The sequence below is a fragment of the Ochotona curzoniae genome, unplaced genomic scaffold (genome assembly GCF_017591425.1).
Source record: "Ochotona curzoniae isolate NIBS_2020 unplaced genomic scaffold, NIBS_Ocur_1.0 patch58, whole genome shotgun sequence".
NCBI classification, from domain to species: Eukaryota; Metazoa; Chordata; class Mammalia; order Lagomorpha; family Ochotonidae; genus Ochotona; species Ochotona curzoniae.
The window spans coordinates 422,090-445,143 of record NW_024467037.1 but is presented as its reverse complement, the minus strand read 5'-3'; the positions used below and the strand labels follow the sequence as shown (position 1 = coordinate 445,143).

The following is a 23,054-nucleotide window of genomic DNA, read 5'->3' as shown; positions in this document are numbered from 1 at the left end:
TCTGAAGAATGAAAAACTAAAAACGACTCCCCAGAACTTAAGTAAGTGCCACCACCTAAATGCTAACAGCCTTCATACACTTACAGTCCCAAACAGAATTAAAGCTAGCAATTCATGCAATGTGGATTAACTCAACTAGCCAGTGTGGTTTGTTATTCAATCTCTCAACAGAAGTACACAACTCAAAAGGGTTTTTTTTAAAAAACGGACCTAATTCCTAATCACTAGAAAAGAATATAATTGCCAGTTTGAAGCTTAATTTATACAACTAATTTTTCAACTACAGTCAAACATAAGAATGTATAACATTGAGTGAATCGGATTTTCAGCAGGTGACTTGAATAGCTGTAAGTTTGTAAAATGCTTTCAAAATATGTTCAAGGTCAATTCTCTAAAGTACTCTGCTGACATTCTATTAGGAGTAAAATGAGCTGAGTTATGTCTGTATAGGTATACTGAACTTGATTCATGAAAGTTAAGAGGAAAAAATCAAGTCCTCTGATAAGAACAGACTAATGTGTGGCATTTTAATTTCACAGTGTTTAGATATTTGACATAAAGAAAAGGAAAATAAAACATACCAAACCTTAACTAAACAGAATGTCTTACAACTGCTGAACTGAAATAACCAATATGAATCAATTTTTCGTGTGTCCATTTATTCAATACGATTGAGTAACTATTCCATACATGTACCATATAGGAATATCAAGTTGTTAAACAGAACTCTGAGTATTTTGAAAAGGTATTGTGGCCTTAATTAAATCCTTGGTTGAGAAGGCACTTCAGTAACTTTCAGTGCTTCAGAGTTATTAACACCACTGTACAGTACTGGAGAAAATCCTATGTGCAAACAATTTCCAGTATTATACAAGAAAACCTTTTCTGTTCTTTTCAATTAAAATAAAATAAGCAATAGTACGGTTTTTACAAATATTGTTTATTTTAATGAAGCTGGTACAGACAACGTCCATTTAAAACCCATATCCCAGGCCAAAAAGTACAAATAAAATCAAAAGGAGCAGTGTTCTGTTGTACGCACTTCCGCATGAATAATTTTTTATTATCTGGTTATGAAAACCAGAACTTTTCTGGGATCTTCTGACAAGGTTTTTTTTTTTTGAATCTTAAAATGCTTTCTCTTCAAGTGATGCCATCTTTGGAGTTAGTCATTTCTTTCACCAAATCTGTCATCTTGACTCCAATCTGATCATCTTTTGGTCCAGATCCTCAGATTTTTAAAAGTAGCTTCAAGTTAAAGGTCATTTTTCCACAGTTCCATTCTCTGAAAAACTTCCATCTCCCACTGAAAGTCACAGTCCAGGAGTGAAGCCATCACCTGGCAGAATCTCAGGGCCAATTAGGAACACTGGCGTGGGTCGCTCTTACTTAACCCCACAAGCCTGAAATGCACAGTCCTGAAGGAGGAGGCCTCTGTGTACACTGATTTTACAACAGCGGGCCCGAGGGAGGGGCTAAGGCTTGATCACCCAAGATCAGCACAAAGGAAACAATGAGCAGTGAGCACTAAAATTCAAATTACCAGATGTTTGAGAGAGATGGGGTGCCAGTTTTCAATGCCATTTTGAACACATTACAAAAGAACTATTTTTAAAAATAAAAAAGGATTAAGGGAAAAGCAAAAAAATAAAAATTATCTAAATCGTTGAATGACCACCTGTTTGTTCCTGATAAACTTCAATCACATCTTCTTCCTCCATTCCCAGCTGTAAGAGGAAAGAGAAATGAGTAAATATAAAAACATTTAAATATTCACATTTAATATTTTTAAATGAGCTCTAACTAGGTAGCCACCATTTTAAAAGCACTGAGGTGCAAATGTGACCCACAGTTACACCCGGAAGATTTGAGCTTTTCTTAAAAGATTTTCAAGATCTGGCTTCCTAATTCTGTGTACTCACTCCTCTTTACTCACCTGAATCCATGTGACTGCCATATTCATTTGCTGTACACAACTGAAGTGTCTTTGACAAGTATATTAAAGTTGGAAATCTAATGAAAATCAATCGCTGAATGCTTTGGTTTTTAAAACACATTTTACTTTTAAAAGCATTTAAGTTTTTGTCTCCTTCCTCAAAAAAGAGACCCTCTCATTGGTTCTCTCCCAAATGGCTCTGATGTCCAGAGCTGGGCAGATCCAAAATCAGGAGCCAAGAGTTTCTTTGAGATCATCCACATGGGTGCAGGGGCCCAAGGACTTGAGCCATCCTCCGCAGCTTTCCTAGGCCTTTAGCAGGGAGGTGGATCAGAAGCAGAACAGCCAGGAATCGATTTGGTGCCTGTATGATATGCCAGTACCACAGGTGGAACATTAGCCTACTATAACAAGATACCCAGCACCCGAAGTGTCCTTACTTGACAGAATACCATCTCTATTAAAAAAAAAAATTAAAATGTGATTTATAAAAACAGGGTCCTGGGCCTGGCACGGTGGCGCATGTGGTTAAGGTCCTTGCCTTGCACGCCCGGGATCCCATATGGGCTCCGGTTCTAGTCCTGGCAGTCCCGCTTCCCTTCCAGCTCCCTGCCTGTGGCCTGGGAAAGCAGTCGAGGACGGCCCAAAGCTTTGGGACCCTGCACCCGCGTGGGAGACCCGGAAGAGGCTCCTGGCTTCGGATCGGCATAGTATCAGCCGTTGCGGCTCACTTGGGGAGTGAATCATTGGACAGAAGATCTTCCTCTCTGTATATCCACCTTTCCAATAAAAAAAATAATAAAAATAAATCTTAAAAAAAAAATAAAATTCCTTCCTTTGGGGCCATCACTATGGTATAACAAATTAAGTTTTCACCTACAGTGCTATATTCCACATGGCCACCGGTTCTAACCCCAGCTGCTTCATTTCCAATCCAGCTCCTTGAATATAGCCTGGGGAAACAGCAAATAATGGCCCAACTGCTTGGGCCCCTGAACCCACATGGGGGACCCAGCAGAAGCTCCTGGCTTCAGACTGGCCCACCCCCTGGCAACCTTTTGGAAAATGATCAAATAGATGGAAGATTTCTCTATATCTCCCTCTTGCTATAGCTGTACCTCTTTCAAATTTTGAAAATAAACTTAGTGCTCATTAAAAAATACTTGGGGGACCCGCGGCGTGGTCTAGTGACTAAGTCCTTGCCTTGAATGCACTGGGATCCCATATGGGCACCGGTTCTAATCCCGGCAGCTCCACTTCCCATCCAGCTCCCTGCTTGTGGCCTGGGAAAGCAGTTAAGGACGGCCCAAAGCCTTGGACCCTGCACCCATGTGGGAGACCTGGAGGAGATTCCTGGCTCCTGGCTTGGATCAGCACAGCACTGGCCATTGTGCTCACTTGGAGAGTGAATCATCGGACGGAAGATCTTCCTCTCTACCTCTCCTCCTCTCTGAATATCTGACTTTGTAATAAAAATAAATCTTTAAAAAAAAAAGGATTGGGATGAAGAGAAAAATAAACACACACACATACAATAAGCCAAAGTAGCAAAGTGTTACATAGGTGGATCTGTGGAAAATACATGCATAACTTCTGTACTGCTGCAACTTTTCCATAAGTTGGAAAATTTCCATTAAAACCAAACATTAGAACAGAGTGATTTGAAAGGGCCACAACTGACCAATACCTTGAAGGTATTCAGACAATTTAAACAATAACAAGGGATACAGTGGATAAAGCGATTATCACCTTCACCAAGTATCCAAAGTTAACACTGGCCATAACAAGACAGACGGACATCCTGTACCCTCAGATGTGGTGATACTCAGAAGTACAGAACTTCCTGGGGGCAAGTGTAAGACAGCTTGGGACGCCTGCACCTCACAAGAAACCAGGGCTTCAAGTTCTGCCTCCTGCTACAGGCACGTCCTAGGAGGCCACACACCATGGGCCAAGCAAGATTTATTTATTTTTATTGGAAAGGCAGATAAACAGAGAGGAGGAGAGACAGAGAAGATGACCTTCCATCCTATGGTTCACTCCCCAAGCAGCCGCAATAGCTGGAGCTGAACCAATCCGAAGCTAGGAACCAGGAGCTCCTCCGGGTCTCCCATGCGGGTGCAGGGTCCCAAGGCTTTGGGCCATCCTAGACTGCTTTCCCAGGCCACAGGCAGGGAGCTGGATGGGAAGTGGGGCCCCTGGGACTAGAACCGGCGCTCATATGGGATCCTGGCGCATGCGAAGTGAGGGCTCCAACCTTTACGCCATTGTACCAGGCCCTCTATAAAAGGGCAGGTATGGGGTTAGGCACCGGAAACCTGAGGTTCCACATCAGTTCCATATCAAAGAGGCCACAGAGGTACAATGAATGGTCAGAATGCATATTTTGGGTGAGTCTGGTTAAAACATGGATAAAATCTACCTTAATTTGCTATCCAGTAATACTGTGTCTCTGTTAAAAATATAACTGAGCTATTGTTAGGAGATAATGTAGAAATGTTTAGGGTCACATCTGCAATGCTCAGCGGTGATGACGACACAGATCACAGCACATATGTGATGAACCCAACGAAAAGGTATACAGAATACAACACTAGTCTCAAAATTCAGTAAATCTGAAATGCTTTCTAAGTAAATCATCCCCACATTCAGAATGTTATTTTGTATAAGGTGGAATCTACGTACACACACACATACATACACATTTTACTTCAAGATGCCTCTATTTAGCGACAGGAGTTGGGATATATAAGAAAACAGGTTATGCACAATAAAACAATTGAAGACACAAAAAGACACTGGGCTCCCGCTACCCTTATCAGAGACCTGGATTAAGTTCTCAGCGCAGCCTAACTGCAACCAGAGATCCTGATGGCATTCAGGAGTGAAGTAGCAGCCAGGAACTCTCCTCTATGTCTGTCTGTCTGTCTCACTCAATTTTTAAAAATTTATTTACCCAGGCCTGGTGGCGTGGCCTAGCAGCTAAAGTCCTCGCCTTGCATGCACCAGGATCCCATATGGGCGCCGGTTCTAATCCCAGTGGCCCCGCTTCCCTTCCAGCTCCCTGCCTGAGGTCTGGGAAAGCAGTCAAGGATGGCCCAAAGCTTTAGGACCCTGCACCCACGTGGGAGACCCGGAAGAGGTTCCTGGCTCCCGGCTTCAGATCACACAGCACTGGCCGTCGCACTCACTTGGGAAGTGAATCATCAGACAGAAAATCTTCCTATCTGTCTCTCCTCCTCTCTGTTTATCTGACTTTGTAATAAAAATAAATAAAATCTTAAAGAAAAAAATTTATTTACCTGAAAAGTCAAGAATTATCAAGAGTGAGAAAGACAGAGAGGGAGACACAGACATTGCACCTGCTGGTTCACTCCCCAAAGGGTCAAAATGACCAAAGCTGGGTCAGTCCAAAGCTGAGGGCCAGAGCTTCTTCCAGGTCTGCCATTTGGGGGTACTGAGGCCCCAGGACTTGGGCCATCCTTCACTACATTCTCAGGCCACTTGGCAGAGAGCTGCATCAGAAGCAAAATAGCAAGGACTCAAACTGGCATGCATGTGGGAGGCTGGATGCCAGTTTAAAAAGTATAGGGCCAGCGCTATTCTACAGATAAATCCACTACTCACAATTTCAACATTCTAAACGGGCACCAATTTGGGTCTCAGCTGTCCTGCTTCCTATCCAGCTCCCCAATGGACCTGGGAAGGTAGCAGAGGATGGCCCAAGTGCTTGGGCCCTGGCACAACCCACACAGGAGACCAGAAGAAGCTCTAGGCTTCCACCTGACTGGGCAGGCCGTTGTGGCCATTTGGGGGGTGAATCACTGGATGGAAGTTCTTTCTCATTATCTCTGTAACTTAGCCTTTCAAATAAGTAAATAAATCAACAAATAAATAAGAAATGTAGTATGTGCCCTACAAGACAACTTAAGTACTCTATTCCCAGCTTTCACCTCTTTTTATTGACACTTTGAAAGTATTCTGTAAGTTCAATCCCCAAGATTTATCTTCCCTCTGGCAAATAAAGTACCAAACTGTTAAAAAGAAACTTAAAATCTTCCTAATTCAGAAAGAAATTATACTCACTTCTTTTGGAGTATGATTATCAGCAATTCTCTGACCTTCGAAGAGAAACCTGAGTGAATTCATTGGAACTCCCTAAAATGGGTTAAAAAAAAAAGTATACAAATATTATAACAGGAACTTTGAGGCACAAAAAATAAGCATGAAAGCTTTACACAGAACATTAGACAACTGATGCTATCATACTTACCATATCCTGAGCACCAACTGTTTGCTAAGCTACCTTGGTACCAAGTATTTTACCATAATCACTGACATTCAGGACAATGCTAGGAGGCAGCATCGCCTTATCTTTATAGCTAAAGAATCCGAAGCTTGAAAAAAACACACAAGCTAGTCAAGAATTTAAGCCCCAATCTCCTCCTAAGCCTGTGTTCTTGATCACTACTCTACATTCATTTCCTCCTAAAGCTTGTGATCTGACAAGAAACACGGTGGCACAGCCAGTTGTACTATCACCTGCAAAGTCACTATCTCCTATCAGAGCGCCTGTTCAAGTCCCTGCTGCTCTGCTTCTGATCGAGCTCCCAGCCAACAGATGTGGGAAGGCAGCAGAAGTTGGCCCATAATTTGGATCTCACTGCCTCTAGAGGAAGATGTGGATGGCATTACTGGCTACTACCATCAAACCATGTGGAAAGTTAACCAACAGATCTCTTTCTGGGCCTGGTGTAATGGCTCAATGGCTAAATCCTCACTTGCAAACGCTGGGATCCCATATAGGTGCTGGTTCATGTTCCAGCAGCCCTAGCTCCCATCCAGCTCCCTGCTTATGGCCTAGGAAAGCAGCAGAGGATGGTCCAAAGCCTTGGGACCCTGCACTCGCATGGGAGACACAGAAGAAACTCCTGGCTCTTAGCTTTGGATTGGCTCTGCTCAGCCCAGGTCATTGCGTCCACAGAGGGACTGAACCAGCGGATGCAATATGTTTCTATCTTTCCTTTTCTCCATAAATCTGATCTGCTTTTCCAATGGAAATAAATCTTCAAAAAAAATTATTTGTTTCTCTTTTTATTTTGACCTTCAAATAAAGTGTATTTAAATAAAGTTTTTACAAAAACCAATTTCTAAAATACAATGGCAGAATTACAGGTTAGCATGGTGGCATAATGGATCATACCACTCCCTTGATACTAGTCTAGTATCCCATATGGGTGCTGGTTTATGTCTAGGTACTCCACTTTGATCTAGCTCCCTGCTAGTGCACCTGGGAAAGTAAAAGATGAACAAGGGAGTGGGCTCTTACATCCGAGAGAGAGATCTTTGATCTGTTGGTTTGTTTGCTAGATGGACATAATCAGGAGCCTCACCTGCCATCTCTCAAGTGGGTGCAGGGACCCTATCCCTGGGCCACCTTCTGTTGCTTTTGCTAGGCCATTAAGCAGGAACCTGAATGAGACGTGGAGCAGCTGGGACACAAACAGGTATCTATACGGGATGCCATTGTCTCAGCAGCTAATTTACACTCTGCTTAATGTCAGCCACTAGATATTTATGTGCAACTTTTCAATATTCCACTCAAATACATAGTTTAAATTTTTCTATTCCTTATATATCATTAAATCAAAGAAAAACTGATATTTGTAGAAAAAGAATATTTCTAAAGACTAATGCATACATTCTGAAGCATACAAAGATACTTAGAAGAGACTCTACAGGGCCTGGCGCAGTAACCTAGTGGCTAAAGTTCTCGCCTTCTTTGCACTGGAATCCCACATGGACACCAGTTCTAATCCTTGCTGCTCCACTTCATCTAGCTCCTTGCTTGTGGCCTGGGAAAGCAGCAGAGGATGCCCAAAGGCTTAGAACCCTGCCACTGCATGGAAGTTCTAGAAGTTCCTGGCTCCTGGCTTCAGATTGGAGCTCAGCTTTGGCCACTGCAGCAGCATGGGGAATGAACCAGTGGATCTTTCTCTCTGTATATTTGCCTTTCCAATAAAAGTAATTTTTTTAAAGATTTATTTATTTTTATTGGAAAGGCAGGTTTATAGAGAAGAGAGTGTCACAGAGAAGATCTTCAGTACGATGATTCACTCCCCAAGTGAGTGTAACGGCTGGAGCTGCGCATATCCAAAGGAAGGAGCACAAAGCCTCTTCCAGGTCTCCCACACAGATGCAGGGTCCCAATGCTTTGGGCTGTCCTCCACTGCTTCCCCAGGTCACCAACAGGGAGCTGGATGGGACGCTCAGAGCTATCGGGATATGAACCAGCACCCATATAGAATCCCAGTGCATTCAAGGCAAGGACTTTAACCACTGGGCTATCATGCAGGGTCCAACAAGTAAATTTTTTAAAATGTGATTATACATTAACAAGACTAAACCGATAGTTTAATTCTTTCCCCAAAACAAGAGCCTTCAATTTAAGGTAGCTTTGTGGTTTAGCTCTTTACTTCACACTGTTTCTCTTCAACAGTCAGTTCTCTATTTACAGAGTGAAAAGACTGCATCAATTTTCTTTACAGTTTGAAGGATTAAAATAATGTATTTCAAGTACGTACAACATAATGCATACAATGAGTACATGTTCCTTTCCATAGGTGAAGTTCCTCTCAGTTTTAGCACCCATCAAAATTATTACTAATCTGAATTGGCTGAGTCTCATTTAACGAGATTTTACTGAGTTTAACAATTAAAATCCACATAAAGAGACAAAACTGTGACATAACACTAAAAAACACTTTCTTCTGACAAAAATTACTTTGTATTAACAAATTTCAACAAAAAAGCAAACCTTCTAAACTTATGAAACCTATAATACATTAATATCATGTGAAATAATTTAAATCATGATTTCACCTAAAAAAATATTTATAGTTATATAAAATTCGTTCCAACTACACTTATTTCTAAAATCTACCTTATGATAATGATGATAATGGGTGCTATTCACTGAGCACGGCTGGGCAGCAGGCAGAGCTTTACACAGGCTATTGCATTTCATCTCTAAGACATAGTGCTAACACAATATTAATATTTTATTAACAAGAACCCAAAGCACATACTCGTTAAGTAACTTGCCCATCACAATAATGCAGTCCAAACTTACACAGATTAAAGAATTAGTTACTGGCCAAATCACCTAGTACATGAAATCACAGAATCTGTGAGGATTTGATGTTAAAAAATTAACAAGATTTTCTTAAGAAATTTCTTTAAACAGAGAAAATTCCCAGTTTTGCCAAATGCAATTAGCAGTCACAGGTACTATTGTGCATAAAGACAACCTGCTAATAATATCAGTACCTAAATTTAACGATGACTGAACACCCACAGTTGGAAGCACAGGGAAATTTCAAGTAATCCCCAACAAGTATTCGCCTTTAGTTTTATAGACACTAGAAAGACATCAAGATGGAAACATTCACTTGAGATGTCTTGGCAACTTGGATTATTCTTCAAATTAGTTCCACATCTTAAGAATTCAAACTTTGAATCAGGCCTCAAAAGAAAAAAGGCAATTAAATAGAAGAAATGATAAAATCAGGGTATTTTCTTGACTTGCTAATGGTGAAAATAAAAGGACCTTTTTTTGGACAACCGTCAGTAAAAGAGAAATGTGTAACAAAACACTTTATTTAAAAATCACAATACACACACCTGTCTTTGACAGTATGATTCTTTGAGTTTCTTGAGATGTGTTGTCATTTTCACTTTGAAGTGAATCTCACTGCTGTCCTAAGGGGACAAGAGGGAAATAATTATCCTCCTTTGCATAAACTATTTGCTTTGGTGGAGCGAAATTTAATTACACATATATAGAGCAATGAGAAACATAAAGCTTAAAAAAAAACCATAAACCTTGATATCTATATTTTTCCACCAAAACATACCTAACATTTCGAACATTATAATAAGTGTATAAATATTAATTATTATTATTACTCAGCGGCAGGCATCATGGCACAACAGGTGAGCTACCCTGCAGGACTATCCACATCAGCGCGCCACGTGAGTTTCAGCTCCTCCGCAGGTTCCCGTCCAGCCTCCTGCTAAATGTACCCTTAGAAGCAAGAGATGATGGGCCCGAGTGCCTGGGCCCCTACACGCAGGTGAGAGACCTGATGGAGGGTCTGGCTCCTGGCTTCCAGACGCTTTGTAGGCACTTAGGGAGTAAACCAACAAACATTCAACTCTCTCTCCCTACCCTGTGTCTATCCCTCAAATAGCTAAAAGTAAACTTTTTAAAGACACGAATCATTTTCAAAGTGGCTCTTACCTATTACAAAAAAAAAAATTAACAAAGATATTATCTTAGGTATTAAAATTATCAATACAAGTAAAAAGTCTGTACGTCAAGGAACGCATCCTTCCTTACTGCACACCTATTCTATCTGTCAAAAGATGAACTATCACAGACTCCAAACAGCAACCCCAAAACGAAAAGTACTCCCTCCCAGTGAGGTATCGGAGACACAGGCCACTAGCCGAGGGGGAAACACTCCTCCCGTAACAGTAAAACGAACAACCACACGACTCTGACCAGCTCATCTGGAGGGCCACAGACTGCTTTCCTCTACCTGCCTGCCTAGCAAATCACAGCACATATATATCTATACACAAAATGCACTGGCATGCTATATAATTTCACCCTTACAGATATAGATCATGTTTACAAATCTATATTAGCAGAAATGTCATGGCTTAAAATTTTTTTTTTAAATGGGAAAGTCAGATATATAGAGAGGGAGAGAGACAGAGAGGCCATCCATCCACTGATTGCACTCCCCAAGTGGCCACGTCGGCCAGAGCCGAGCCAAGCCGAGCCGAAGCCAGAAGCTTCTAATGGGTCTCCCACGTGGGTGCAGAGTCCCAAGGCTCTAGGCCATCCTTGACTGCTTTCCTAACCCACAAGCAGGGAGCTGGATGGGAAGCAGGGCTGCCAGGATTAGAACCGGCAACCATATGGGATTCTAGTGTGTGAGAGAACTGTAGCCACTAGGCTATCATGCTGGGCCCAGCTTAGAACTTACTTAAAGAAAGAAAAATCTTTTTTTCCCCCAAAGGCAGAGTTAGAGAGAGAGAGATCTTCCATCCACTGGTTCACTCCCTAAATGTCACAATAGCCGAAGATGAGCCAATCCAATGCCAGGAGTCTCTTCGGAGTCTCCCACATGTATACAGGGGAACAAGGACTTGAGCCATCTTTTGATCCAGGGAGCTCAATCAGAAGTGGAGCAGGTGGGATTTTAACTGGTGCCAACATGGGATGCTGGCACCACAAGTGCTTAGCCTACTATGCCACAGCACTAGCCCCAGAAAATCTTTTATTTTATTTGTTTTTAAAGATCTATTTATTTTTATTGTAAAGACAGATTCAGAGAGAGAAGGAGAGACAGAGATTTTCCAACCACTGGCTTATTCCACAATTGGCTGCAACAGCTGGAGCTGAGCCAATCTGAAGCCAGGAGCCAGGGCTTTTTCCACATATCCCCTTTGCAGGCACAGGGATCCAAGTCTGTGGGTCATCCTCTACTGCTTTCTCAGGTCACAACCAGGAAGCTAGATGGGAAGTGGAAGCTAGATGAAATGCAAAAGCAAACAGCAAACAACATGAACCTGCGCCTATATGGGATCCCGGTGGTTGCAAGGCAAGATTTTCACCACTAGGCTATCGTACCAGGTCCATAAACAAAAATTCTATTTTTAAATAACTTGACTTTCTTCAAAATTTAACATTTCTTTTATTTGAAATAAAGAAAGAGAAAGAGGCTGACTCTAAGAGAGATCTTGTATCTATAGGTTCATTTCCCATATGTTGCTAACAGTCCCCAACCGGGCCAGGCCAAAGCCAGCAGAGACCCAAACATCTGAGCCATCACCACTCCCAGCCAGATGCTTTAGCCAAAGCAGGCACTCCAGCAGTTCACCATCTCTACAACATCCTCCCAACTTGTCCAAATCCTCTGAAAGATAAAGCATTATCTTTCCTATGCACGAGAGATTATTCATTCTTTGGAGAGGCAAAGAAAAATAATAAAACTCACCTGTCCAATGACTTTGAGTTTAATATATTCTCCTTCCTTCTTATCCCCTAAGTCCTCAGTTGAAGGTTTTGCCTCCTAAAAAAAACAAAAGTACATTTCAACATAAAACTTCCTATATTTTAATTACTAAAGTTATAAATATCTATTATTTTCCCTCATAATGCAAAAATCCCTGAGAATACCAAGAGCCTTATTTTCCCTACCAGTCAAGCAAAAGATGGCCTACAAAGTACTATCCCATCACACTTCAACAGCAACCAAGAAAGGGATGTCTTGGTCATATTCGGCAGGAACGGTCTGATTTTTACCATGCATCAAAATCACCTGCGCAACTTGTTAAAACAAACAAAAAAAGTGCTGTGCCCCACCTCATGTTTTAGTCACTAGGTCTGGTGTAGAGCTGACAATTTGTTCCTAACAAGTTCCCAGGTGGTGCGGAAGCTTTCTGGACATGGTTGTCTTACAGTCAGTCCCCACCATGAGTCTTAGCCACACCTAAAGGCATCACTTTCTTCTCACTGCCTATCCTGAGTCAACAGTTAAAAGAAACTGTACCGGCAAGTACAAATTAAAAATATTTGCACAAATAAAGGCTATTTGGAAAACAAAAGCAAACAGCAAACTACTGACCTAATGCTCAAGTCAAACAGTTTTATATTATCTATTCTTTTTTCAAACTACTCATTTATTTATGTGGGAGAGAGAATAACAGACAGGGAGAGATGGAGACATGGAAGGGATTTCCCACCTGCTGACTCACTCCCTAAACACCCAGAGAGCTGGGAACAGGCTGAAGCCACAGCTACAAACTCCATCCAAGTCTCCTACCTAGCAGGCAGGACCTCTCCTGGGCCATCATCTGCCGCCTCCAAGGCACTGAGCAGGGAGCTGGAGCAGAAGCAGAGAGGCAGGATCAAGCCAGCACTGTGACATGTGATGGGGGCCCTCGGAGCAGCAGCTTGGTTCAGTGCACAACAAGGCCTGCCCCTTTCCCTATTACTTTTTTTTTAAGATTTATTTATTTTTATTGCAAAGTCAGATATATAGAGAGGAAGAGAGACAGAGAGGAAGATCTTCCATCCGATGATTCACTCCCCAAGCAGCCACAACAGCCAGAGTTGAGCCAATCCGAAGCCAGGAGCCAAGAGCTTCCTCCAGGTCTCCCACGCAGGTGCAGGGTCTCAAGGCTCTATGCCATCCTTGAGTGCTTTCTCAGGTGACAAGCTGGGAGCGGATGAGAAGTGGAGCCTCTGGGATTAGAACCGGCACCCGTATGGGATCCTAGCAGGTTCAAGGCAAGGACTTTAGCTGCCAGGACACTGTGCCAGGACCCCCCTATTACTTTTAAACTATGTGAGGTACATATTCAAGATTAGAAGTTAAGGCTTGGCTGGGAAAAAATTAAGGGAACTGTGTTAGAATCAGGGAAAAAAGCATACCCTGACAAGCAGGAAGAGGGAGACTGCAGGGAGAGACAGAAAATCAAGAAAAGGAGGCTACAAAATAATTCAAATAAAGGAATTTTGAAAGCAAAATTAATAACTACAGAGTCCAAAACTTCACCATGAAGTATCTCAGTAAAAACAGAAGTACCTTGAACAATCTCCCAAAAATGTGGTAAAAACAGCTTTTCCAACAAGTACTCCATATACTTTTATTATTCAGACTTCATAAGAATATAACCATACTGTATTTTACAAGTAAAATAAGCCATTACTTATTTATCTCATACCAGTGACTTAAAATTACTAAGCTTTATTATCATCATTATTACTATATTGTAAAGGCAGATTTACAGAGAGGAAACAAAGATCTTCCATTCCCTGGTTCACTCCCCAAATGGCCACAACTACTACAGCCAAGCTTATCTGAAGCCAGGAGGCCCATTGGGGTTCCCATGCAGGTGCAGGGTCTCAAGGCTTTAGACCATCCTTCTCTGCTTTCCTAGGCCACAAAGCAGGGTGCTGGATCAGAAAGTGGAGCAGTCAGAACATGAAATAGCACCCATATGGGATACTGGTGCTTGAAGGTGGAAGATTAGCCAAGTAAGCCAGTGCAAAGTCCTTTAAACATTTTAATATTTAAAAATTATCAGGAGACGGTGCAGTGACCTAGCAGCTAAAGTCCTCGCCTTGAATGTGCCGGGATCCCATATGGGCGCCAGTTCTAATCCCAGTGGCCCTGCTTCCCATCCAGCTCCCTGCTTGTGACCTGGGAAAGCAGTACAAGACAGCCCAAAGTCTTTGGACCCTACACCTGTGTGGGAGACCTGGGGGAGGTTCCTGGATCCTGGCTTCAGATCAGCGCAGCACCAGCCGTTGCAGTCACTTAGGGAGTGAATCACTGGTCAGAAGATCTTCCTCTCTGTCTCTCCTCCTCTCTGTATATCTGATTTTGCAATAAAACTAAAACAAATCTTTATTATAGGTACAGACAAAATGAACTTTCACTGAGACAGTATTTCACCTGAAAACCAGTATTTCACCAGAAAACTGTCTTCAAACATAATCTCACCACTACATTTCTATTCATTTATATTCATAATGTATAGCTGTTGCTGCTTTTTATGATCTAGAGAGCGAGACAGCTTATTCCGGACAGTGAATGGCAGTAAACAGCAGCCAAGCTGGGAGTCCTGCATGACTGGAAGGGGCAGGTGGGGGGATCGCTTTGTGGAAGCATCCTTGCAGCAATCCATCTACAGCTACAGGGGTGATTCTACTGCTGTGCTCCTAGACAGGGTAGCTATAGCATCTACTCAGAACAGAAACAATGCTCTCCCCTCCCCAATCTAACACCCACAGCATTTCAGAACCCTCCTTCCAAAGTACAGCTTTTCTGATCAAAGCACACATGGGGGCCCAGAGTGGTAGCCTAGCGGATAAAGTCTTCTCCTTGCAAACACTGAGATCCCATCTGGGTGCCAGTTCATACACCAGCCACCCTGCTTCCCATCCAGCTCCCTGCTTGTGGCCTGGGAAAGCAGTCGAGGACGGCCCAAAGCCTTGGGACCCTGCACCCCTGAGGGAGACGTGGAGGAAGCTCCGGGCTCCTGGCTTCTTATCAGCACAGCTCCAGCCACTGCAGCTGCCTGGGGAGTGAAACAGTCAATGGAAGATCTTTCTCTGTCTCTCCTCCTTTCTGTAAATCTGCCTTTCCAATAAAAATAAACAAACCATAAAACACACAGTCTTCACCATCCAGCAGCCATTTCCTCCAACAACACTAAAAGTCTCGTTTTCTTCTCACTATTCACTTCACAAACCCAAGAATTCTGTTAAACCAGACCATTTGCTGTTTTGCAGACATGTCCATTAGCATCCTTCCAGTACAGGTGCTTTTATACCTCAGTTACCTAGAACACAATATCCTCTCTCTCACCCTCTCCTGAAACCACCTCAGGGGTATCTATTCCAAACTTAAATGAAATCCAATACTTTCAAGAACTATTCTATAACTGCAACACTCCACAACCTTTCAAATAAAACTAGTATTATTACAGCTGACACGATGCCTCAACGGCTAAATCCTCACCTGGCAAGTGCCAGGATCCCCTATGGGTGCCGGTTCATGTCCCAGCTGCTCCATTCCCATCCTACTCCATGCCTGAGGCCTGGAAAAGCAGAAGGGGATAACTCAAGGCCTTGGCACCCTGAATCCCTGTGGGAGACCTGGAAGAGGCTCCTAGCTTCTGATCAACTCAGCTCCAACCATTACAGCCATTGGGGAGTGAATCAGTGAATGAAAGAGTTCTCTGTCTTTCCTTTTCTCTGTAAATCTGCCTCTCTAAAAAAAAAAAAATTAAAATACATATATATAGATATACATATAGCCTTAAAACTAGTGTGGTGGCTTAGTAGGCTAATTTTCCATCTTCAAGGCCAGCATCCAACCTGGGTACTGGTTCTATAGCTCTGGCTGTTCCACTTCCAATCCAGTTCCCTGATAATGGCCTGAGAAAGCAGGAGGATGGCCCAACAGCCCATTGCCGTGGGTCCCTGTACCCACCTGAGAGACTCAGAGGAAGCCTCTGGCTTTGGACCGGCCCAGCTCTGACAGTTGTGGCCATGTGGGAAGTGAAGCAGCAGATGGAAGATGAACTGATGCAATTCTCACTTTACCTCCCCTCCTCCCTTCCCCTCTCTGTAAAATTTTAAAAATAAAAAAATTTACATGTATGGCCTTAATGCACTGATATCATCCTCACTTCCACTCCCAATCCACTGGTTTATGCCCCATTTCACTTAATTTTCACTTGACATTGCTCTCACGAAGGGTTCCCAGTTGGGACTCCCTATTGTTAAACCAAACTGACACTTTCAAGTATCTCTCTAAAACGACACTAATAACTTCTGGAAAACGCTTTACCTTTGACTTACAAATTTCATTTTCTCCTAAGTCCTTAAATGCTGGTCATCTCCTGAACCCCATGTCTCCAGCCTCTCTCTCTCATTTCCCCAGGTGGGTTAAGCTATTGTTTTAAGGACTCCTCAGCTACTAACAACTCAAAATTCTTCTCTCCAACCTGACTTCTCTGAGTTACCTACTCATTTATCCAAGTTCCCAAATTATCTACACCCAGATATCACAATGTTAACATGTCCAAAGATAAATGCATTTTTTAAAGATTTATTTATTTTTATTGGAAAGGCAGATATACAGAAAGGAGGAGAGACAGAGGGGAAGATTTTCTATCTGATGGTTCACTCCTCAAGTAACCACAATGGCCGGAGCTGTGCCGATCCAAAGCCAGGAGTCAGGAACTCTTCTTGGTCTCCCACACAGGTGCAGGGTCTCAAGGCTTTGGGCCATCCTTGACTACTTTCCCAGGCCACAAGCAGGGAGCTGGATGGGAAGTGGAGCCGTCGGGATTAGAACTGGCGACCATATGGGATCCTGACATGTGCAAAGAAAGGACTTTTAACCACTACGCTATCACGCCAGGTCCAATAAATGCATTATTTTTAAGCTCCTGTTGCTTTAATCTTCTTCCCAAAAACCAAAATGAAAACAAATGGTAACTCTTTAATTCCCAATTACTGTAAATGCTTACCACATACTCAGCTGCCCCAAACAGACACATTGGATTACTTCTGGGTGTTTGCACCTTTCACCACTCCTCACTCTGACAATGCTCTCAGTGGCTCCCAAGCCCATCCCATCCCTGCACTCCACTTCATTCCATGCAGTCACTGTTGCTCACGAACATTACTGCAGCAGTATGGACACTCCAAGTCTTGCTTCCTTCAAATAATTTACACTGCCACCAGAGTTTTCTGTTTAAACTGCAATCTGATACGTTCAAAATCTTCAGATAAACTCCTACTGACAAAACACTGGTTTCATGGTGGTTCCAGCTTAGTAATGCATCTTTATTCTCCATTCTTCTCTTTGAAAAGATCATATTGTTCAAGTCCATCAACAAAGCATCTTCTTATCTTTTTATCTCTGTACTGATCAACTCTACAACCTATTCCCCTATGTAGACCACTCAAACACTACAAAAAGATCGCTCTTAGCAGCGTTGTGGTATGGAAAGTTGACCCACCACCGGCAGTGTCAGCATCTCTTATGGCTCAAGCCCTCACTGCTCTAATTCTGGTCCAGCTCCCTGCTAATGTGCAAGGGAAAGCAGCAGAAGATGGCCCAAGAGGTTGGCCCCCACCCACTCACATGGGGAAATGCAGCTGGAGTTCTGGGCTTCTGGCTTTGACCTGAATCAGGCCCTGCCACTGTAGCCATTTGGAAAACCTACCAGCAGATGGACGATATCTGCTTGAGGCAGATAAACAACTGCCTTAAAAACTGATTTTAAAACACTAATACATTTTTACTGTAGCAGATTTTTATTTTCCCTACAAATTTACAAGGGTCAGGTTCAAGTATTTCCAACTTTATAATCTCTGTAATGCCAAGCACAATTAATAACAGCACTATTTTCCTTATCATGCCACAGAATCTTACGCTTCAAACCTGTATACAAGTCACATTTTTTTTTTAAAATTGGAAAGTCAGATATACAGAGAGGAGGAGAGACAGAAGATCTTCCATCCACTGATTCACACCCCAAGTGGCGACAACGGCTGGAGCTGTGCCGCTCTGGTCAGGAGTCAGAAGCCTCTTCCAGGTCTCCCACGCGAGTAAAGGATCCCAAGGATTTCCCAGGCCACAAGCAAGGAACTGGATGGGAAGCAGGGCTGCCAGGCTTAGAACCAGAGTCCATATGGGATCCCACTGCATGTAAAGCAAGGACTTTAGCACTAGGCGACCACGCTGGGCTCAATAGTCAATTTTAACAAAAATCTTTTCAGTTTTTTATATTCATAGCAGGGCATTAGAGATAACTCCAATTTCCTAACAACAAGTGAACACTTGTGTTTGAACTTCGACTATTACTTTGAACACAGTAACAGTCATGTTACTAACTTCATGTTTAATGTAGTCTTCCAGCTTCTGGCTGGTACTTTTTCCTCTGACAAAGTAGCCTGGAAATTGAGAAGATCCCAGACAAAAAAGGTCAAAGTTTGTCTGCAGTGATCTCCATGGCTTTTGTGTGCCTCTTTCCTTCTCCTCCCTCTCCAAAGGAAAGTGTATAGCGCACTAGTCACAAAACAGTGCAAGCATTCAGCTCTGGGCCTGGGACGCTAGCTCATCCAAGAAAAGAGAATCCAGGGAGGACAGGCTGAATCAGCTGAAAAGGGTCCACAATGCCAGAGCAAAGACACCGGTGATGGAAAGAAAACTGAGTGTGCATGAAAGATGAATGAGCCTACTGAAAACTTCTCCATTTTCAGCTCTGGATCATTCACAGTGCAAACCCTGATAACTGCAGGGGCAAAGGGAACATACTAGACACAACATACTACCAACTTGGAAACAATGGCTGGATATGCAAAAAGAATTAGACTGGAAAAGATAGAAAATAAAACAATTCTTGCAAATGTATGAGATTAATAAGAAGGGTTTTATTGTGCCATTTCAGTCAAAAAAATAAATAAATAAAAGACATTCACAAAAACTGTGGCAATTAGTTACGTTGACAATTCAGTCCCAGGATGTACCATTTATCCACCCTTAATCCATCAAATGACCTTCCAACTACACAGGGATTGTTCATTCTCAGGGAAGAAGGATCCTGGGGAAACCTAAAACCTACAGTCCAACTCTTACTCGATATTACAAATTATTACACCATTTTTAGCACAGGCTAACAGTATGGTGATTTTGTTAAAACATCTTTTTCTTTGAGACATGCTGGAACATTTACAGATGAAATAACACAATGGGATTTTTAAAATAACATACGATGCTGAAGATAAAAGTAAGACAGGCCCAGACAGCTACACAGAATTCATTATATATATATATATTAAGTAAAACTGCATTCAGCCAAGGGTAGGTGCTTTGCCTGTCAGTTAAAATGTGAGTTGTGACACCAATATGCATTCTCAGAGCGCCTGGGGTCAATGCCTGGTACTGGCTCTTGACCCTTAGCGTCCCACTAACACAGAACTTAGGATGTAGCAGTGACAGATGGAGGAACTGGGTCCCTAACACCCAGGAGAGAGACTCAAAATGAGCTCCTAGCTCTGACCCAGACCCAACCATTGCAGGTATTTACGGAGCACACTAGCAGAGGAATACTTGCTATCTCAAATTTTTAAACAAAGTTTCAAAAAATTCTACATACATCAATTTATTCATTCCCTAATGAAGAAACCTTGAGAAGGACTAAAATGGACATTCCTAGCACTTATCTGCATTAATCAAAGATAAAAGTCTAATATTGACAATAGTCATTTCCTTCTTATTTAAATGGATTTACCAAAATCTTAAAAACATGAAACTCAAGTTATACTCTCATCCTCACCCGGCATTATGTTCAAACTTCATTAGATAGTACTAGAGATCTGGAACAGAACTGACCAGATTGAACACCGTAACTGCAAGGTTGAAGTGCAGCCTGTCAAGATACTAGGCCTGTTTATTTACATTCAACACTCCACTGTGGTTAAACACTTGACAGGCAGTTTCTCAGGCTTTAAAATCTGCAATTGAAAATGTTGTCAGTTGTGTAAACTCTGAGTCTTGAACACAGGCTTATGCAAAGCCTGGAACTGGCTTATGTATAAACAAAAGTATTAACAGAACTGGAAGTACTATTCAACATCTATGTTCCCTTTCTTCCTTTTTTTTTAAAAAAAAACTTTTAATTTTATTTTTAATATTTTTTAAATAATTGAAAGACATGCACACCCATGAGCATCTCAGATTAGGGTGGGGAGGGCTAAGGAATGGAGGAAGGTGGGTGGGACAAATGTTCTAATTTTTTGCCCCTGTGTCTGTAGGGAAGGAAGGAGCAGGGATCAGCCTTACTTCTACACATAACAAAAGGTGTAACTTGTCCAGATTAAAAAGCACATGCCGGGCCCGGCACGGTGGCGCAAGTGGTTAAAGGTCCTCGCCTTGCACGCCCGGGATCCCATATGGGCGCCGGTTCTAATCCCGGCAGCCCCACTTCCCTTCCAGCTCCCTGCCTGTGGCCTGGGAAAGCAGTTGAGGACAGCCCAAAAGCTTTGGGAACCTGCACCCGCGTGGGAGACCCGGAAAAGGCTCCTGGCTTCGGATCGGCGTAGTATCGACCTGTTGCACTCACTTGGGGAGTGAATCATCGGATGGAAGATCTTCCTCTCTGTCTCTCCTCTCTGTACATCCACCTTTCCAATAACAAAATAATAAAAATAAATCTTTCAAAAAAAAAAAGCACATGCCCAGTGGTCAGCACTGCAGGGCAGGCTGGTAAAGCCACTGTCTGCTGTGTTGGCATCCCACTTAAGCCCTGGCTGCTCCATTTCTAATCCAACTCCTTGCTAATGCACCAGAGAAAACAGTAGATGGCCCAAATAGTTGGGCACCTGGATTCCAATGGGACACGTGAAGACGCTCCTAGCTCCTGATTTTGGACTGACCCAATACTGGCAATTGTGCCCATTTGTGGAGTAAATAACAAAGTGTATAAAACAACAGCAAAGGATCTCATGTGGGCCCCAGTTCTAATCCTTCCCACCCACGTCCTTCCCTTCCAGCTCCCTGCTTGTGGCCTTGGAAAGCAGTTGCAGATGGCCCAAAGCCTTGGGACCCGGCACCCGCGTGGGAGACCCAGAAGAAGCTCCAGGGTTTGAACTGGTCAGCTCCAGCTGTTGCAACCATTTGGGAAGTGAATCAGTGGACGGAAGACCTTTCTGTCTTGCCTCTCTGTAGATCTGGATCTGCCTTTCCAATGGAAAAAAAACACATCTTAAACTAATAATAATAATAAAAAAGTCCCAGTGTTTTTTATCATTTTGTGATTCAATGCTGGTCATAACATACAGTTAACATTCTCTTTTCCTTTGCCTCTCCCTTTCTCCTGTCAAAAACACAGAGCATCGTGCACACACGCATGTGCGTGTGTGTGTACACGTATGGATACGCCTGTACCCATAGGATGAAAGGCTATATTATGGGTACAAAAGGAAGACTATGAAAGCTTGCATTGTCCCACCAGCTCTTGGCTACTTCCAGAATTTGTTTCATGAGAAAAACTAACACCCTACTTGTTTACAATATCAGATATGCCATTACTCAGTACAAAAGTAATTCTGCCACAGAACGTTATCTTAGGCGCAGCACTATGGCTCCATCGGCTAAGGCATCCCCTTTGGGTACCAGGATCCTAGCGTCCCTGTGCTCCACTTCCAATCCGGTCCCCTAAAAGCTTTAAAAATGACTGGCCCCAGAGAATAGTGAGTTTAGAAAGCAGCCTCTCTGGGGCTTTTCCCTTTGTTTCTCCCCTGACCCCAGATACAGGGGAAAAAATGATATTAGTGTGGAAACAATGGTATTACCCACTTTCCTGTAGCCCTTGACCCTTTGTACCCTAATCAACTAAGTAAGATTATTTAAAAAAAAAAAAAGAAAATAGAAAGCAGCCTCTCTTCCTTCAGATTCTCATTAGGTCAGAAAAGGCAACTGCAAAATGAATAGTCAGAAGAAGTCACAAACATGACACATCTTAAGTAGATATGTCATGTTGCAGGTATATCCAGTTCAACTATAAAATTGAAATACTAGGGGCTAATGTAGTGTAGCTCGTAAGGACTCCACCAGTAATGCCAGCATCCCATACGGGTGGCACTTTGAGATCACAGAGGTGCTCCACTTCCGACTCTGCTCCCTGCTAATGTGACTGGGAAAGCAGACGTCCCGAGTGCTTGGACCTCTGCACCCATGTGGGAGACCTGGAAGAAACTCCTGGCTCCTGACATAAACCTGGCCCAGCCCCAGCCACTGGGACCATTTACAGAGTGAAGCGGATGAAAGAACTCTAGTTCTCCTAATCATTCTATAATTCTGCCTTTCAAGTAAACTTTTTAAAAATTGAGGTGCAGGGCCATGGCTCAACAGGTTCACTCTCTACCCTGTAGCACAGGCATCCTATATGGGTGCCACTTCATGTCCTGGCTGCTCCACTTCCCGTCCAGCTCCCTGCTTGTGGCCTGAGAAAGCAGTACAGGAAAGCCCACAGCCTTGGGACCCTGAATTCACATGGCAGACCTGGAGGAAGCTCCTGGCTCCCGGCTCCTGGCAACAGATCAGCTCAGCTCCAGCTGTTGTGGCCATTTGGGCAATGAACCAGTGTTTGGAAGACCTGTCTTTCCTCCCTGCAAAACTGCCTTCCAATAAAAAAAAAAAAATCTTCCAAATAACTACTAGAGTCTGTTTAAACTTTTACCATAAGACTTTTTAAAATATAATTATTTATCAAGAAAAATATAATTATTTTAGGATATTCCAAAATAGAATGCTATAAGATGCCTTAGGAGAAAATAACTTAAAACAAATCCAATGTCCTAGAAGAAATAAATTACTCAGTTTTAGAGTCGAAGTTATCAGGTGTATTGCTAATAAATATAAAGATCAAGACCATTCCACTGCAACCAACCCTTCCTCTACAGAACAGATCTCGGAATCTGAAAAAGGAAGGTAAGAACAGCTGCTTCATGCTC

General features: G+C 42.7%; 1 protein-coding gene across 1 annotated transcript in view; it reads right to left on the bottom strand.

Moving 5' to 3' along the window:
• Nucleotides 1–919: 919 nt before the first annotated feature.
• LOC121168105 (small ubiquitin-related modifier 1) overlaps nt 920–23,054 on the bottom strand; it is a 28,686-nt gene continuing 6,551 nt past the window's right edge. Inside the window, exons 2-5 of the mRNA XM_040997884.1 lie at nt 12,007–12,081; nt 9,620–9,697; nt 6,023–6,094; nt 920–1,727 (exon numbers count right to left, since the gene is read on the bottom strand). Coding sequence (XP_040853818.1) covers nt 1,659–1,727; nt 6,023–6,094; nt 9,620–9,697; nt 12,007–12,081 — 294 coding nt within the window. The 3' untranslated portion in view covers nt 920–1,658. The remainder of the gene's footprint in view (nt 1,728–6,022; nt 6,095–9,619; nt 9,698–12,006; nt 12,082–23,054) is intronic.